Raw genomic sequence first — 20,017 nt, 5'->3', positions numbered from 1 at the left:
TTACAGTTTTTTCCTTACATGAATATTGGTAGAACAATAAAACAATATCTGAAGGAGGTACTATCAGTTGGTAATCTTTAGTGTAACATGCGTTGAAACATTCTTGTTTTTATCCTGCATTATATGTGAAAAAATATTTTTAGTAATTAATTTTTTTTTAAAGATGTTGTCTTGACATTGATAACTTAAAAAGAAAAAGCTTTTAAAATAAAATTTTTAAAGTTTCAACAATATTTGTTGTAATGTCCTAATACCCAAGAACATACAAAATCACAGTCAAATTAGATATCGGGTACAGTAAGTGTGTGCATTTCTGTCATTTTAGCCATGGCTGGGCTCCGCTGGATTCCTCTTCTGTCTTTAAAATCTCCATCATTTGCTGAAGTGGTTTTGGGTTTCTCCTGTTTAGACATGACAGTGCAAGACTGTCCATATACAGTGTGTCAGGTCTCAATATAGCACTTCCTTTCACTTTTTGTCATGACCAAACACCTAACACTGTAAATAAAATAACCATAAGTTGCTTGATACTTACATCTGTTCCTGATTTAGGACTTGCATCATAGTCCTGGCCAATGGCTGGAAACCTGAATCCAGATTTGCCTGTCAACCAGAAGGTTTTCTGTGTTCCCTTTCCCTAGAAAACACATCAGAGATTTGATTAGATGCATAGATATGGCATGACAGTTGACACTGTTTATAAGTCTGAGACCACCAGTGAAAATGTTTCTATTTTTTATTTAATATTTGAATTAGAAATTATATTAATATCAATTTATGTCTTAACATGACTCTTTTTTTGCATTGTTCAAAACCCTACATCATACAGGTATAAATGGAAAAAATATAGCAGATTTTAGTGTGATCTCAGACTTTTGGACCGTATAAAGAGTGGCATTATACAAACCTTTATTTCAATATCGCCCCTCTCCTCCAGTTCAAAACTTCCATTCTTGAGGAGAATATCAGCAGTGCTTTGAGAGGTGTGGATTCTCAGTGCTGAAAAGGAAATTAGCAATAATTGACCTCTCATAATTAAATAAAACAAAGTATTTCAAAATATTTGTTTTACAGAAAAATATAAATGCAGACTAATTAAATAGGTTAAATATAAATCTATAACCAGCTAACAAGGAACATTCTCAGAACTTTGGCTAATGTTCTGGCAAGGTATTATTTCAGTAACATTAATAAAATGTTTAGTGAACGTTAATCTGAAACGTTTAGTTGGATGTTTGTCTAACATTTTTTAATGTTACTAATTGTTTCAGAAGGTTCAGCGAATGATTAAATGGAATGTTCATTCAAACATAAACAAAAAACATTTAAAAAACTAAGTTTTGAACGTCCAGAGAACATTCAGAAATAACGTTTTTAGAACATAAATGTTAGCTAAATGTTTTTGACCATATTTTTGTCAGCTAGGTAACTGATAGTTTAGTATATTTCTTAAAGAATATTTTTTATCAAAACACAATGTAACACTCAGAAGGCCTAAGAAAAGGCCTCAGGTTATAGAGTGCACTGTGTTTCTCACTTCAGTAGCTCTGAGCAAAACAACTAGCAGGCTTCACCAATCACCAAATGCTACAATGATAAGGAGATTGCGTGAGATGGTTAGATGTTCTGCTGGCATCTTTGCTTTGTTGTCTCCACCAATAAAATCTAAGCTTTGGCTTCTGGAACTCTGTGACTCAAGTGATTTCTTGCTAAGCGGAGAATACTTTTCCACGACAACAGTTGCTAAAAATAATATTAAGGAAAGGCCTTACGAAGACTGTTGCTCTCCATCCTAGAAGCTGTGTTTACTGTATCTCCAAATAAACAGTAGCGAGGCATTGTATTACCCACAACTCCAGCAACCACTGGGCCTGTATATGCAAGGGAAGGGACAGAAGATTTTTTTTGAGTATCATTTTCTTGTATGTCTCTTACAACATGTATAGCACACAATACACTTATAGTACAGTATACTCGCATACCAGAATTGATCCCAATTCGTAGGGCCAGTTTCTCATTAGGCAGATGCCTAATTTTGAACCTTTTGAGGGCAAAGAGGAAGTGGAGTGCCATAGTAGAGATTTCCTCAGCATGAAGATTACCGTTACTGATAGGCAGCCCACTGGCCACCATATATGCATCCCCTATGGTCTCCACCTACCAGAAAATTGAAATAGAAAAATTGAAAATGAAAGTAAAAAAAAAAAAAAAAAAAAAAAAAAAAAATGTAATTGACAGAAATAATTGTTCATTAATTTATCATGAATCAATAGCATTCTTTAAGTCCTTCATCCATTTACATCACATTATACTGTAAATCTGGTTGTATTTATTCACACAGCATGTCTGAAACTCATTAAAATGATAAATAATGAGGAGCAAATATTGACAGAATTCTGCAATTAAATCTGAAATTTTTGACAGCCATACCAGCCCCTGTGTAAGGCATGAACTGCATTCCAAGGTGAGTTTGCTTTACTTACCTTGTAGACATCATAAAGCTTGATGATCTCATCAAAAAGACTGTAGAGGTCATTGAGGAGGGTGACCACTTCCAGAGCTGAGCTAATAGAGCACATGGTGGTGAAACCCACAATGTCAGAGAAAAAGATGGTCACCATATCATAACCTCTAGGCTCCACTGATTTCCCAGCCATTAGCTGATCAGCAATATACCTGTAAGAACAGACTGCCATTACTGAAAATACAAGTATTATGCATAATATGTCCATGAGTTTTGATTAACACTGAGATTTAATGGTGATGTACCCTTAAAATATGGGATGAGAGGAAAAATTATTTCTTACATATCCTCACACTTTAAATGGTTCTGTGGTGAGATAATTTTTTTTAAAAGTATAAAAATTTCAAAGGGTCCAATTAATAATAGCTGTAAATAACTAAAAACTCACCAGGAATTTACAGGATTAAAGAGTATTATTTTACAATAAATTACTGTAGTCAGAAATTTACTGTGAAATCAATGCATGCTAGGTCAGTTTCTTACAAATGACTTTGAATCAACAGCAGAATGATGCTAACATCACAGCAATTCGCTGCTCTTGTTTTACTGTTAATTCAGATTATAAATCTGTCTTTAACCATGCCACTGTAAGAAATGTAATTGTTTACAACTGTGATTGTTTTGAGATCAATTCAATGGTGATTAGTGTTCCATTTGCTTGGGATCTTATTCATATTTAAATTTGTGATCTAGCCAATTTAAAAGCGTGACAATGAAAACATTTGTTAAAGCGATGATGTCACGTATGGTACAGGTTGCAATGATCGCACGACGAATAAATAAACAGTCTTTAATCACAAACTTCTACAGGAACACGCAGGAGATCTCAGGAGTAATAAAATAACGCAACCACGTAAGAGTGCAGTTAGATACAAGAGAAGTTGTACTGCAAAATTACTGTGAAAGTAATGTAATTATTAACTTGGACTATACTGTAATTTCACTTTTTTTAACAGTGTAAGATTTTATTTTAAATTGAATACAATTAATTCTTTATTTTAAGAATACATAATTATACAATTTTTAAATGTTTTCATGTCTACCCACATAAAATATAACCATCTAGTAAGCAACTCTGCTTTGGTGGCAATTTTAGGTATAAGTACAGGTATAAGGATATAAAGAAAGCGTAATGAAAAACACATTAACAAAATGTCACTGTCCCAATGATGCTATAACAGTTTGTTTACTTTGGCAGCATGCTAGATAGAAGCTTATCAGCTCTGCTTTTCTCTGCTGTGAGCTGATTTGTTCTCTCCTCCACTACTTCTTCCAGATGATTTGCGTATTTCTCGAGTTTGCTCACCATGTTGTCCAGGATATTGGTATGGCTGGAAATTAATAAAACAGCTTAGAATAACTATCACTAAATACGTTTAGGAGTGTCAGGATCATTGGGCAGACATCTACATAAGACATTCACCTTTCAGGACATGCCTTACGCAGTTGTCTCCTGACACTGGTGAATGTGGGTCTGTGGTCTGGGTTCTCACTCCAGCAGGCTTTTAACAAGGGAATGAGACGTTCATCACAGATGTCAGCAGACAAGGTCGGTCGAAGGAGCTCCTCACTCATAGGGGTCCTTAATTGCTTGATAATCTCTAATGAATGTAATACAAAACACAAACTGAGAAGCCAAACTTAATCCAGTTGGCCCTGTAATTATATGAAATAATAATCAGAAAAATTAAAGCATTTTGAATGGAACGGTTAACTGAAGCTTCGGAAAACAATATGTTTTAAAAAAATCTAAAGAATTATGGTATGATATTGGAGAGTACGGAGCTCATACTCGAGAAGGAAAAAACACCTACATTTTATTCAGAGGTCCAAAACTGAGCAAAAATATGCAATTGCTGAAATTGATATGGCCAAAAGTAAGCTGAAATTTTTACAGTTTGTAATAAAAATCAATGAGATCTTTAAAACAGTATAGCTGTCACGGATGGAACAGGAGTCAGACAGGTGGTAAGTGAAATAGTGTTTATTTACAGGTTGCAGATCCAGACAGAGATATGGTGAGTATGCAAGCAGACGATATTCAGGATGGAACTTAGCTGAAGGATAACCAGAGTCTTTGTTTACAGATGCGGATGGAGAGTCACTGGGAACAGGCTGATGACCGGAGACTGACCTTCTGTGTGAAGGTTAGCAGGTGATCGATGGATGGAACTCAGGTAGGTAGCGGGTAAGTTGCAGGTAAGTAGCGTGATAATCTGTAGTGTCATGTAGAGACGAGACCAGACAATGAGTGTGTGAAGAGGAGTTGAATATATAGGGAGGTGAACTGATGAGGTGCAGGTGATGGTGATTAAAACTCAGGGGACTGTGAACGAGTGGGAGGAGTGAGTGAATCTGGTGGAAAGGACCGATGTATCGAGGACTCAGCTTACGGCAGGGCAGGCGGAGGTGGATGTCCCTGGTCGAAAGCCACACCTTTTGTCCAGGCTGGTACTGGTGAGGTTCAACACGACGACGATCCGCTTGGTCCTTGTGCCTCCGCACTGCCTGCTGGAGGTGCACGTGAGCCGAGTCCCATACCCTCTCGCTCTGATTGCAATTCTTGCTTCCAGGTCGGTATGACACGGTAAAATCAAGGCGGGTAAAGAAGAGAGCCCATCGAGCCTGACGGGGATTCAGCCTTTTCGCTTCTCTGAGGTATTCCAGGTTGCGATGATTGGTTATAATCATAGTTCCGCTCCGCCAGGGACAGCTTCTTAGAGTAGAAGGCACATGGATGGAGTTTGGGAGGATTACCCTGCCGCTGTGATAGAACTGCTCCAACTCCTGTTGAGGATGCGTCCACCTCAACAACAAACGGTATATCTGGGTTAGGATGAACCAGGATGGGAACAGTCAGGAAGGCTTCTTTCAGTTGTTGAAAGGCTAAGATGGCTTCAGGAGATAAGGACAGAGACTTGGGCCGGCCCTTTAGAGACTACATCAAAGGAGAACTGATGTGACTGTAGTTATTGATGAATCTTCTTTAGAAATTGGCGAATCCAAGAAACCGTTGAAGATCCTTTCACAGTAGAGGGCAGGGGCCAGTTCCGGATAGTTTCCACCTTCCTCTGGTCCATCTGCACTCCCTGTTGGTCTATGATGTAGCCCAGAAATTGCACAGTGGTGGTGTGAAACTCACATTTCTCCAGTTTCAGGTACAGTTTATGAGCTCTCAGTTTCTCCAAAACTAGAGTGACATGGCGCTGATGCTCAGCAAGAGATGAGGAGTAGATGAGAAAATCGTCGATATAGACAACCACAAATCTGTTGAGATACTCTCGGAAGACCTCGTTCATGTAACCCTGGAAGACAGCTTGGGCGTTGGACAGTCCAAAGGTACTCGATACTCATAGTGACCTGAGGGCGTGACGAATGCCGTCTTCCATTCATCACCTCGTCGAATGCGAATCAAGTTGTACGCACTGCGTAAATCGAACTTAGAAAAGATGCGGGCTCCACGCAGCTGCTCCAATGCTGCTGGGACCAGAGGAAGGGGATAACTAAACTTCACAGTTTGAGAGTTGAGATGACGATAATCAATGCACTGCCTCAAGCCTCCGTCCTTCTTAGCCACGAAAAAGAAGCTGGAAGCGGCAGGGGATGTAGATGGTCGAATGAACTCCTGTTGAAGAGCCTCCTCCACATACTCCTCCATGGCCTTTTGCTCCGGGATGGACAGAGGATAGACGCGGCCTTTAGACAGGATGGCTCCAGGTAACAGGTCCATAGCGCAGTCCCATGGCCGGTGAGGTGGTAGTTTGGTCGCCAACTGCTTGCTAAACACATCCTGGAACGCCCTATACTCAGCAGGAATCTCCACCTGGTGATGGACCTCCGGACTCTCAATGGATGTGGAACACAAGGGAAACTCTGACTTTCCCACCGAAGATGAAGAGGGGGCTTTTTCTGGACCTTCTCAACCGAAGACAGGAATGCGAGTAGTCTTCTCCCCAGCGAAGGACCTCCCCGGATTTCCTGTCGATGATGGGTTGATGTTGGACCATCCAAGGGCATCCCAGAATGAGCTCAGCAGTGGACTCCTCCAGCACCATGAATGAGATCTCTTCTGAGTGCAGGCAGCCGATGCGGAGCGTCAGTGTGGGGGTCAAGTGACGAATTCAACCTCGACCCAGCGGTCTACCCTGGATGGTTTGGACTCGGAGATCTTGATGACTTCCGCCGTTTACGAACGTTCTTGTAGGAGTTGAGTGGAAATGAAGTTCCCTGCCGAGCCGGAGTCGAGGAGGGCTTGTGCTGACATACACTGGAGGTTAATAAATGAACAGTTGTGCGGTTCAAGGTTGAAATCTTAGGAGGAATCTGAATGGTGCTTACCGCAGGGCGTTGAGGTCGAATAGGGCAGGAGTTGATGAGATGTTTATCACCCCCACAGTATAGACAAAGACGCTGACAAAGAGTCAATCTGCATGGGCTCGGGTGCTGGAGGGGCGACTGATGGAGCCGAGGACGGAGGATTTACAGCGGTTTCTAGAACACAGGCAGATAAGCGTTGAGATACTCAAATGGTTTTCTGAATGAGGTTTTCAATTCCCAAGGAATCCTCATATACCACCACCAGCTGACGGATGTTAGGGTTGAGACCATGTCGAAAAGCTGTCATCAAAGCTGTCTCATTCCAGCCACTAGAAGCCGCCAGTGTGCGAAATAGAAGGGCATATGTACTCACTGAAGACTTTCCTTGACGAAGGTTGAAGAGTTGATAGCGAACGGTGAGATCGGAAACTGTCTGACCAAATACTTCCTTCAAATGCTGAATGAAACTTGAAAGTAGTGCTGCACGATTAATCATATCGTAATCGCGATGTCAAGCCTATGCGATTATATGACGCAAAATACTGCGATTTTATGAAATAAACAAATTAGGGCTGTTAATGCAGCATCTGTTATTTTTTGTCATCCTTTGGCTAGTGTTACATGATCCCGCTCTTATTCATGCGAATGCTTTAAACCATTCAGCGAGACGAGTCAAAAGAGGGCGCGCTGCCTGTGAATGTCCTGACTGAAAGACGCGCGCCAGTATCATGCGCATGCACAGACCGCGCGCCAGAATACAGTTCTCTTTCCGCTTGAAGTGAACGAACAATAACACACACAATTATGCCAAAATATCATTTGTCGAGTGTCTTCATAACATAAGAGCAGTCTTATGATGGTCGTAAAGAGTTGTGAGAGAATAAGGCACGTGTGAGATCAGCGTCTCTGCAGCGCAGACTGTTTGATAACTTTATTCAATTTCTGTATGTCCTACCTGTAGACATTAAGAGCACAGGTAAATATGACATTTATTATGGTTTTATGTGAGGATTGTTTGAATTTTTTTTTTTATCCAGACATCAATGGCTTATTGATCATTATAGGTGTTATCAATCATTTAGTTGTTGTTGCTAGTTGGAATTGAGAAATACACATTTCAGAATTATCACTAATCTGTGTGTGCATTTTGCTTTAGAACCAAGCAAGTTGACTCATGCGATTGCGATATAATAAACAAATGGTTTCATATCGCAATATTGACCTCAATAATCGCAATATGACATTTTCCCCAAATCGTACAGCCCTACTTGAAAGGGATTTAACCGCAGGAGTTCCAGAGAGATTGGGCCCATTGGAGAGCTCTGCCGGACAGCAGTGAGATAATAAACGCCACTCGGGCTGAATCGTTAGAGAATTGATGTGCCTGCATTTGGAAATATAGCGATACCTGAAGCAAAAACCCGCTGCAATCCCCCGCCTCTCCGTTGAATGTCGCTGGTCGGGCCATGGGACTCGCAGAGGCAGCTGACGAAGCAGCGGATGTTTGCGGAAGTAAATGGTGGCGTGCTCAAGGGGGTAATCCATCAGCCGGAAGTTGAAGCCTCGCGGGAGCAGCCATTGTAGCAGACCATCACCTGCTGTTAGCATCACGCGTCACTTTGACAGCGAATAACTTTACATCTGAGGCGTCCAAATACTTCATTTGTCCATTATTAATTTCTAAAGAAACACGACAATGTATAAAATGTTCCATTACTTTGTATCTTACGTTATAGCCCCGTAGAAGCCGTTTTTTTTTTAAAATAGGCTAAAGATTGCGTCATAACCACGGGACTTTCTGTCGCACAATAGAGACATTACCGTATAGACACGAGGAGAAGCTCGCAGGCAATCTTTAACTGTCTATGAGGCAATCAGGAGGACATGGAGGCACAAAGTCAAGGTAGAAGCCCATAAATAGAGAGTCTATAAAAGCAATGGGACAAAATATTTCAACAACGTTTTTGAGGAATTAGGTGATTCAGATTTATCTTGGCACAGCTACTATAAGATTTTCAACTGCCAGACTGTCGTCACGCTCAGTTTGAGCCTGCGCAGTCGCTCAGACATCAGACAGGAAGTGCAATAATCGGGCTTCAAGTCTTCTCCGTTGAAATCAATGGGGTCGCTCTGTCCATTTCTTTTACTGTCTATGGGCGTGCTGAGTGAAGGAGATCCTCGGGAACAGTGGGTGGATTAGCCGGTGGAGAAGGAAGTAAGGACTGGCAAACAGCCTGAACCAGTTCCGCGAATGGATCGCGAGATGGATTCTCCACGGGCTCCGCTGGACTCTGCATTTCGTTGGTCTGGTCTTCTGTCACTGATGGAACAGGAGTCAGACAGGTGGTAAGTGAAATAGTGTTTATTTACAGGTTGCAGATCCAGACAGAGATATGGTGAGTATGCAAGCAGACGATATTCAGGATGGAACTTAGCTGAAGGATAACCAGAGTCTTTGTTTACAGATGTGGATGGAGAGTCACTGGGAACAGGCTGATGACTGGAGACTGAACTTCCGTGTGAAGGTTAGCAGGTGATCGATGGATGGATCTCAGGTAGGTAGCGGGTAAGTTGCAGGTAAGTAGCGTGATAGTCATGTAGAGACGAGACCAGACAATGAGTGTGTGAAGAGGAGTTGAATATATAGGGAGGTGAACTGATGAGGTGCAGGTGATGGAGATTAAAACTCAGGGGACTGTGAACGAGTGGGAGGAGTGAGTGAAGCTGGTGGAATCCTGACAATAGCAGACTACTTCGATAAAATTCATATACTGTAAATATCTGATGTCACTCTTAATCTCCCAATAATATGTCTTAGTAAGTGACATTTAAAAACTTAGTTTCATGATCATAGCTCTGTTATTTTAATTTTGTGGGGGCGAAACAATGCAATGCTATACAATGATGATTTAAAGACGTACAAATAAAAAATAAAAAAAAAGCCTGACGTATCATATTTGATACATTTTAACGTGATAATCAAGTAAACCTAAACTGCTTTAGTTCAATAAGTGTTCAATGTGGCGAGCAGGACGAGGCCGAGGGCCGTGAGAGAACGGCGCGAGGCCGGTGGCGTGATTGATAATGAGCGACATCTGCGTGATGCACCGGTCTCGTATCTTTCACGGCCATCGGCCTCGTCCTGCTCGCCACATTCATCTTAAAGTTACCAATATAAAAGTGATTCTTTTTTTACTTTCTTAAAAATCAGTAAAGACTTCACTTTATAGGGATAAGAAATACTGTACAACACAAGCATTACCTTTTGGTTCCAGGTGAACGTCGTGGTATGGGCCCACCTCTGAACCGTACATCAGCTCTCGCATGATTATGGCAAAGCTAAAGACATCTGCTTTCTGGCTGCCATTGAAAGGATAGTAGACTTCTCTCAAAAACTCAGGAGCGGTCCAGTACATCTCTTCATACTTTGGATTTTCCAGTGAGATCAGTCTTTGCTTGCTGCCATGTTTGAACTCCCACAGGCCAAAGCCAGAGAGTTTAATCTGCAACCTGCTGTCCACCAAGCACGTACTGGGCCTCAGATTTCCATGAGACTTCAGACTGCTCTTATGAATGTACTCCATACCCTGTAGAGAACATACAACAATAAAAGGTTAATAGAAAGTAATAGAAAAGCAGATCGGTCTTGTTCCAAATCAACTTTCCTAGTGGATATGCATATTGTTGTTATAAATAAACTAGAAATCTAAATAATATAATGCAATGAAGGACATTACATTGAAACAACATACTCACATTAACAATGTCATAGGCAAAGGACAATTTGAACATCCAGTCCAACTCAATTTCACTGTTCCAAAGAACATCCTAATGTTTCAAAAGCAGAATAACAGATATACTTTGAGACTGATGATGTGGACATGTTATATATGTTTCAAACTTAATTCTAATTAGTCCTGTAAACTGGTGATAAACAATGATATTTCAGTAATAAATGTTGAATACAATTCTGTTTCTTTACAGATTTTCACTGTATTTTAGAGGCAGTATAAATGCAATACAATATATAGTATCCGCACACACAATGGCACAGGTTTTACGCCGGACCCCTTCCTGACGCAACACAGAACTGAGACACCTCACACATTCTTACGGCCAATTTGACACCTAACCTGCATGTCTTTGAACTGTGTGGGGGAAACTCACACTGACAACATGCAAACTCTACACAGAAAGGACTCGTGGCTCAGCCGGGGCTTGAACCGTGGACCTCCTTGCTGTGAGGCAACAGTGAGCCACCATGCTGCTCTTATCCCTGTAAATGCAATACAATAATTGGCCTTAACTATTGAACAGCAATACTGATGTCACGGTCATGATGACATATCAAGTTTTATTTTCTCGTTCATGTGTCATTTAGTTTCTAGTTGATTGTTTTCTTTGTCACGGTCTTTGCAAGAGCCCTTGTTTGTTACTTCGGTTTCATTAGTGCACTCCTGTTCCCTGTTTCCATTATCATTCTCAATGTATTTAAGCCCTCAGTTTCCTCAGTTCTGTGTTTGTCGTTAAAGGTTATGACGTATGTGTAATGTTTGATTGCTCTGTGTTTATTAAAGTTCCTTGTTTTATTGATCATTCTGTGTCACAAATCTCCTTTTGGATTCAACTACATGACACATCCGTGGCAACTAAACAACAAATGTTGTAATATAATGTGCATATTAGTATGAACAATCAGTAATTAAGTTTCACAGTTAGCTATAAGCTGTATATGTTTGAATTACTAAAAAGAACCAACTCATAAGAATTGTTTGGCAATTGAATTGCACAGTATGTGCAGTGATAAGAGTGATTTGTTCAGGAGTTGTTTTAAACTGGTAGCGTTGAGTTTTCAATTCACTAACAAGTATCTGATCTGAGTATTTTACAATGTTTCGTTGTAATGAACAATCGGATCCCCGGTCAATCGGGGCAATCACCCACAGTGGCAGAGGAATAGCATGCTAGAACTGGTTCCTATAATTGTTTTTAATGGAACCGTTCCCACTCTGTGGAAGCTTATGGGGATCCGAATAAAGAATAACGAATAAACCCTACTGTATACACACCTTCAAGCTTCCTTTCTTGCAGTACTGCATGACGATACAGACATTCGGTGGCTCAATACACACACCAAAGAACTGTACCAGGTTCTCGTGTTTCATTTCTTTCAGCTACAGCAGGAATAAACACAAGTATTAGAGTATAAGCAAAGTGCCTGTGACCTGTTGGGATAAAACGGAATCTCTGAAAATATCTGAAATTTTACCATATTGAACTCTGCGATGACAGATGGTTTCTTGACATTAGTAAGGATTTGATTTTTCAAATACTTTATGCCCACCTCGTTTCCCTGCACCATAAACAAAGAGAGTGTGTAAGCTGAAATAATTTGGCTTGTGCAATTATGTTTTAACATGCGATTCTGAATTTGTACCTGAAAGAGTCCAATAGTTGTGTAGATGGTTTCTTTAGCACTATAGCTGTTTGAGGAAAGCATGGACTGAGAGCCACCACTTCCACATTTGCTTGGTGTTGTATTTACAGACAATGATTGCATTCCCTGTAAAACCCACAATAGTACTCTTTATTGTGTTAATGATCATTCGTTAATAATATGCTGGCATTTGTTTAGTATACTGTATGCACAGTATGTTTGCATGTGGATGGGCATTTTGGGGTAATTTTTACTTACCTTGCTAAAAAACACCAGCTTAGAGCTGGTTAGACCAGTATGCTGGTCAAGGCTGGTTTATGCCACATTCAGATTTTACATCTACATTGATGGTTAAAATTGCTAGTTGGTTTGGTGCTAGTCTAGTCTCTTATTGTAAAAAATATATATTATATATTATATAAATATATAAACACTTTCCTTAACTGAAATAAACAGAATTAAAAAAACATTATAGTAAACAAACACATTTTCATTGTAAAACGAACTAAAATAAAATAGAAATGACCAAAAGTGAGAGAAAGGTGCGAGGCGTGATTGCTGATGAGTGTATGATTATGACTATTGCTGATTGGCTACGAGAGTGTTGTGATGATTGGTCTGATTCACAATTTCTTCGAAATTGCTTACTGCACCTTTAAAATAAAATAAAAACTTAAATGCAGTAAAAAGTTTAAAAAAAAAAAAAAGAAAAGAAAAAAAGAGAAACAAAAAATAAAATAAACTGAAATGACAAGTTCATCTTACTTTGGGTTCTCTAAGTATAGTTATGTCGCTGTAGTCGATAAGCCACCAGTTGGACTCTACCAGGCGGGATTGTAGACGAATCTTCTGTAGAGTCAACAAAGTGATGAAAGCCACTGCTGCCACTCCTAGCACAGGCAAAGCCACTAGCAGAACCAGAAGAGATACCTCTGGAATCGAGTGACAAGACATGATGTCATTTCAAATACATAAAAAGACTACTTATGTGCATAGAAATCTAGCAATGTCTATTTACCATTTTCTAACCATTCACAGAGCTCATTATCAAAACCACAGGCTGGATTATCTGGAGGAGGTTTTCCATTTTGCCAAACTATGTTAGAAAACCTTGATGTGGGTCTGCAAAACATTTTCCATAGAGTCAGAGGTTCAGTGTTGAGCATCAGTAATGCTATCATTTGGAATATTTTGGTCTTACTTGATCGTTTTTGTTTGACTGTCAAAGTCCAAAACAGAAACAAATTTTATGATATTTTCTGTTTGTTGCAGGTCATATACTGAATAGTCAAGGTTCCTCTCTCCATGTTCATCAAAATGAACCAGACCTGAAGCCCCTTTTAAAAAACAAAAAAACAAAGGTTATTTTGATTATTAACAATTCATATATGAAAAATAAGAGGCTGTACAAACTTGCATGTGTGACAGAATTACCATAAAACCTAATGGTGGTCCTGTCCCTGAGATTCTGGAGAATCTCTCGTCCATGACGGATGTCTTTACCACTTTTAAAGGCTTCTTTAAGGCCCATGGCATAAAGTAGAACAGCGTCATGTAAATAGGCAGCATATGAGCTTACCTAAATGAAATACAGAATAAAATGAATTAAAATGTGATTAAATTATGGGTGAAAAAAGATTTTTTTTTCCATAAAATATTCTCACCTCTTTTTCTGAGGACAGGTTGCTATAAAAAGGAGCCCGTTTCAATCTCTCATAAGCCTGCTCGAAAAAGTCATAGTAGTCATACCCTTCATAGGATTTCTGAGCGAGTACAAACACCATGTCAAAAGCCTTCAGCATTGTTTTATTTCTGTCACCCAAGGCAGACTTCCACAGGTTGTCCTAATGGGGGAAAAAGTGAGAGTAGGTATCTATGTAGGTTAAAGAGAACTGTCACAATCTGATTCAGATTCAAATGACTTACAGTAGTCAAGGGCCCTATCATACACCCAGGGGCGGACTGGCCATCTGTGTGATCTGGAGAATCACAGAACGGCCGGTACTCCAGGACGGCCAGCGGGCCGGCCCACCACCCGCCACACACGCAGTCACAGACATCCCAAGTCTCCCGGAAGTTCCGGGAGTCTCCCGCATATTGATAGCGGCTCACTGATGCCCGCAAATTAGTTAAAATCTCTTGGAATCTAGAGCGAATAAGAGCGCACATGCGTAGTGCGCGCACGGCAGAGAGAGGGAGCGGCTAGAGACCTTGCGTGTGTGTGCTAGTGTGCGCGTGTGCCTCACGAAGCGCATGTAAGGACCCAACCAATCAAGTGCGGGCGGGCTTTTATCTCTACTACTCACGAACCGAATTAATCAGAAATTACTTTGCAAGTTACTTGCTAGGGATGATGTTAGGAAGTGATATTCAGCTTGCTACATTTTTAATGATTACAGTAGTTAAAACAGCTAAACTTCAACATTTTAGCTGTAAAATGCCACATGCAGTAGCTAATATTAAGAAATATGTTGTGCTTTTACTTTTAAAAATGTTGGTAACGTTACAGTTAATGCTTACAAACTTTGAAGATTTTGAATACAGAAGTTACATTTCTAATGGTGTAATTTCATTTAGATGTGGTATTATTATTTGTGCAGTAGCTAAGATTAATTACTGCATAAATTAATTAAGATTATTAAATAATAAATTCATGTTAAGACAGCATGGAATAGATTGTATAATTTGCTGTTAGCTAGGTATAGTATTATGAGCCACAATTAAAGTCTTGTGACACTCATGCCAGGCGGCAGGCGTTATTGTTGTTGTTGTCGAGTTTCCGCGTGCCGATTGCTTTGGGCCGGGCCTAGTCAAAGTCCAGGGCCGTTTTTTAGTCCCAGTCCGTCCCTGCACCCCACACAATGTGGCGCCAGGCGCGTACGCGGCAAGTGTTTTTTGCTAGTTTCAGCCCGACACAGTAATCATTTTCACATCCTGCGTTTAAATAGCAAATGCATTCGCGCCCATTTGTGCGCCCATGGGTGTGCTGGTCTGAAAACGAGGCGTGTTCAGGCGCAATGTTGGCGTGTTGCTATTTTGAGGCGATTGAAATAGACTGCGCCATTGACCAACTGGTCTAAAGTCAATGGCGCAAATTTATTTATTTTGTTATTTAAAGAGCGCGTTAGTAATATGCACCTATAGGCGGGTCTATAGGCACCTATAGGCACGTACCCATTGTCCCGTAGATGGTCTGCTCGCGCGCTTTAACCTCGTGCACCAGCAGATCTGTTTCCTCGCTAGAGAAGCGTTCAGTTTTTCCGCTTGCAAATTTCGCCATGTAAATAGCGCATCCACCATGGCGCGAGCGCAAATGGCTTTTAAAGGGAATGGGAGATGAGACTCTGATTGGTTTATTGCACGTTACGTCCAAAACACACCCATTACTCATTAAGAAAATAGGAACAACCCTTTTAGATCATGCGCCGGGCATGCCGACCATTTTTCCCGTCGTCAAACTAGCAAAAGTGGATTCGGACAAGCCCTATATGCACTTGCGCCGTGCGCTTTAGACCATGCGCTTAGATCGTTAAAATAGGGCCCTATGACTTTAATATGAATTAACATCTGCAAAAAGTGTCAAATGGACAATTGAACACTGTTGGTATAGAAAAGTTTTATGTCCACCAAATTAATATATGTCTCAATTACATACTCTATTTTTATTTTATTTTAGTGACATCAAAAAACTCTCTATAGGCACAGATCTAATAGTTACCTTATTTTTCTACCAAAACACACTAGAAATAAATATTCAATTCATTGAAATTTAGTGATCTTTTTTTTAGTTTACCCAGCCAAAAAGAACATTTTGCTAACGTTGCCACTGAGTTACGAAAATGTTATTTCTAAATGTTCTCTGAATGTTAAAAACATCCAGTTTTTTTTAAATGTTTTAAATACGTGATATTCTTGGTTATTCCATTTTGAAAACGTTATGGGAACATTCTGAAACAATGAGTAACATTAAAAAAATCTGGGATGAACATTTAAAAAAAAAAAAAAAAAACTTTCCATAAATGATGTTTAGATAATGTTTTTGTGGTAACGGTTTAAGAACATTATTAAAGAGAACTTTGAGAGAACCTTGCCAGAACGTTAGCTAAAGTTTTTTTTTTACCTTTAACCTTTTTTCCATGATTTAAGCATTATTATACTTTATTCAGCGAATAACCAATTACTCACCACTTTGCCACTGACCTCAAACTGCTGAACGAGAAGGAAAACATACCCTCCGTTCATCAGGCCTTGTTTCTGAGCTTCTAGCATTAGAGACGTGGAGTCTTCAGCATTGGCGAGCACAACCACCACTAGAATGAACAGAATCACAGTTACATCTTGTAACCTCATAGAAACATTATTTATTCTTAAAGCCTTAACTTTCAGTGCCGTTATGCATGTGCAGAAGCTGTACATTGTAATCACACAACAGATCATATTTGAAATCAAAGGGATGCCCAACATATCCTGCACAATAGGGAATGGGTCTTGAGAACAATGCACATTTATCAAGGACTTTGATATTATAACAGTTAAACTGCAGGTTAATTTCACTCATCTTATGCCAACTAATAGCTTCAACAAGTCACGAGGGCATAAGGGCAAGATACTTTTGTGATCTTACACGTTTTGACAGTGTAAACTCCACCCAGATATTGTAAGAGCTGAAAGATAAGGACTACTATTATTGTCTTACCTCTTGCAAGCTTAGAGATGATTTGCAGGTTTCTCTGTGAAAGTTCTAGGTCACTGGTATCAAACTTGATGTTAGCTGTCACTGTTACTTTGGCCTTGAGTTGCTTTTCCACAGACTTCCAAAGAGCATCAACACTGTCCCATGTGTTTGTTTCCGCACAACCCCCGATCATACCAATATGCTTCCATCCAAAGAATTCCACTGTTTTAAGCAGGATTTCTCCAATCCTTTTAAGGGGAGGTACAATTTTTATATAGGTATCATACACCTGAAGGTTATCCATTTTTGGTGTCTGGCCAACAAAGCCAAACATGGGAATGTTCCATGTGGATGCTATGAGCCCAGTGACCTAGAGGACATAAGCAAAAATGTTATATGAAACGTTATAATATGGGTTATATTTTTCATAAACACTTTTTGTTATAGACTACTGGTTGAAACTCTCTGCACATCATGATAGCAATCAATAATAGAAATTGTCTAAATATTTAAAAAGTACATATATCTTCTGTGGAAGTCTCAAGACCAAAAAAAAAAAAATGTATCCAATCATTGCATTCATGTCCTGCCTGCATTTCCATACCTCCGCGCACCTGCTCGCGCAGACATCACACGTCATCAGCGTGTTCCATGAGGCTTGCAGAGCTGTAGTCAGACATTCACCGAGCGCCGCAAACAAACAACAGCACCTTTTACAGTTCCTCCTGAACCAAAACAGCGAGCTTATGCTGCGTTCATGCCAAGCCGTAACTGTAATAACAAGATGGCAACCTGAGACGTTCTACCCGGAGCTGTTCTCGTTCCCAGACTCGGATTTATGTGTTTCTATTGCAACACTATTAGTGCCGAAATTAATCTGCAGCAGTCAAGTACAAGTCAGAGCACTGTAAGTTGTTTACGTTCATTATTATTGTAATGTTATGTGCTTTGAGCCATAGGGCAATTTAATGCCTTCTCTCGTGACGCTTTGCAGACTCTGATCTGGTTATGCGCGTTCATGTGTTTTGGAGGGGGCGTGGCTTTGGGAAGCGCTGTGAAGGGAGGGTGGGATCATGATTTCAAAGCTGCTATTGCTAGCCTCTCCTACCTTTATATTAAAAATGTTACATTTTGTCTTTTTAAAGGCCTACATATATTTATATGTTTACATGCATATTGTAAAATGCTAAGGGATTGGGACAATTAGGAATTTCTGCTGTTTTAAGGAATTTTAAAAGTCTGGTTCAATTCAATTTAATTCTGTGTATATGATTTCAAAGCATCTTTACGGACATTTATTGTAGAACACTTTTAATGTAGAAATAATTTTTGTGGCTAAATATGTTTTTTTAACCTTGATGAACTGCGTGTTGAAAATTAACTTTACAAAATTAACTTCACAAAAGTTGAGCAAACACAATGTTTTGAATAGAAGCTTGTTTCTGCCACGGAATAAAAAAGATAATTGTGACTTTTTATCTTGCAATTCTGATTTTTCAACTCGCAATTCTGACTTTTTTCTCAGTAAATTTCAATTTGATATAAAGTCGCAATTGCGTGTTATAAAGAGAAAAAAAATAAACTCGCAGTCGCAGTTCTGACTTTGTGATACGCAATTGCGAATTTATATCAGCAATTCTAACTATAACCCACAATTGCGAGTTTATGTCATGCAATTCTGAGAAAAAAGTCAGAATTTTGAGATATAAACTCGCAATTAAAAGAAAAAAAGACAGTGAGATTAAAAGTCAATTACCTTTTTAACTTTTTATTCTGTGGTGGAGAGCTTAGGCTACATAGTTTCTGAAGAACGCAAAACTAGCGAACGCAAAAGCTTATCTTTTTTTTCCCCTCATCTAGTTTTTTCAGTTAATGGGCTCCGTACATAGTATGTCCAAAAATGTAGTTCTAACCCTATCCCGGTCCATAAATCTAATCCTACCCATTATTTATCTCTAAAATCAGAAGGAAATGATTTACACTGATGTAGATATACTGATACATTGAATTAGACTTGAAATGCCTAAACTTGACATAAAATGTAAACTTGTCCCTCAAATCTGATGGCTGATTGGAATGTTGTTCCAGGATCAAAGATGATGTTAATCCAGGAACATGTTGTACTTGGTGTAATCATCTTCTCTGGGGAACGTGACTGTTCATGAACGTATTTGGAGATAGCTGAAAACCAACTAATTTAATCTTAACGTTTGAAAACACAAACATTTGTATGAAAAAAAAAAAAAAAATATATATATATATATATATACTTGGAGGGTGTGGTGGGTCTTAAGCCTGATAAAAAACTTTATAATAATAATAATAGCTAAAAATACTACTACAACTAATAGGCTACTAATAATAATAATCTCACTTTAATAATAATAATAATTAATATTGCCAAATGCCAAAATAATTAAGACACTTACTTCAGCCTCCTCAGGACAGGGTGGGCCAAATAGCGCTGATACATTGTGTTCCATTACTTGATCGATGAAAGCCCGAAGTGAAATTTTTGCGTTACAGTCTGTGTCCATGTATACGAAGTCAAAGGTGAAATTTCCACTGAGAGAGGGATTTGCGTTGATCTTGTCTATGGCTATCTGCATTGCAGACCCCAACCTAAGCAAACTGAAAGGGTAGGAAATGTTCCGAGGAGCTTGGAGCCCAACCGTAAGCTTATACTGGGTTGCTTTGTTGCAAATAACAGAGTTTGCAATAGCTGAAAAAGAAACAAAAATCAGCACCCACCATTGCGTGGTTCCACTTACATCTGACATCCTACCTGCATAAAACTCAGTCAAATTGACCGGCTTTCAGACATACAGGGAGATTTAAACGGACTCTGTCTTCCCTGGGGAAATTAATTCTAATCAAGGGTTTCTCTGGAGAAAGAACACTTATCACCTATAGTGCAAGTTCTCAGCCAATTTTCACTAGTATGACTGCCATTAAAGCAAAAGGTAATTAAATATTTTTTAACAGGTTTTAAAAATGCAGTCCTTAATGTTTACGTATGATGAGTAAGAGGTCATATACTAAATATGGAAAGCAGAGAGAGGTA

The 20,017-nt window shown here is 39.4% G+C and overlaps 1 protein-coding gene across 3 annotated transcripts; it reads right to left on the bottom strand.

The window, feature by feature from the left end:
• Nucleotides 1–2: 2 nt before the first annotated feature.
• On the bottom strand, nt 3–19,753 carry gucy2g (guanylate cyclase 2g). Of its 3 annotated transcripts, none has more exons than XM_056268862.1 (21): nt 19,383–19,753; nt 16,975–17,323; nt 16,464–16,588; nt 13,943–14,122; nt 13,713–13,857; nt 13,480–13,615; nt 13,297–13,400; nt 13,044–13,210; nt 12,279–12,404; nt 12,111–12,194; nt 11,911–12,015; nt 10,598–10,669; nt 10,104–10,428; nt 3,948–4,125; nt 3,715–3,855; nt 2,484–2,676; nt 1,983–2,157; nt 1,773–1,871; nt 908–999; nt 536–637; nt 3–425 (listed from the first exon to the last, which is right to left on the bottom strand). In XM_056268862.1, exons 1-21 carry the CDS (start codon nt 19,731–19,733, stop codon nt 282–284), a joined length of 3,393 nt encoding a protein of 1,130 aa, XP_056124837.1. In that variant the 5' UTR covers nt 19,734–19,753; the 3' UTR covers nt 3–281. The 3 variants fall into 3 exon arrangements, with proteins under 3 accessions (XP_056124837.1, XP_056124838.1, XP_056124839.1); XM_056268863.1 differs by having other exon boundaries at nt 3–401; XM_056268864.1 differs by lacking the exons at nt 3–425; nt 536–637; nt 1,983–2,157 and having other exon boundaries at nt 910–999.
• Between the last annotated feature and the right edge of the window lie 264 nt (nt 19,754–20,017).

Source organism: Rhinichthys klamathensis, unplaced genomic scaffold (genome assembly GCF_029890125.1).
Source record: "Rhinichthys klamathensis goyatoka isolate OS25496 unplaced genomic scaffold, OSU_Roscu_1.1 h1tg000277l_1, whole genome shotgun sequence".
Classification (NCBI taxonomy): domain Eukaryota; kingdom Metazoa; phylum Chordata; class Actinopteri; order Cypriniformes; family Leuciscidae; genus Rhinichthys; species Rhinichthys klamathensis.
This window is presented reverse-complemented; position numbering and strand designations above follow the sequence as displayed.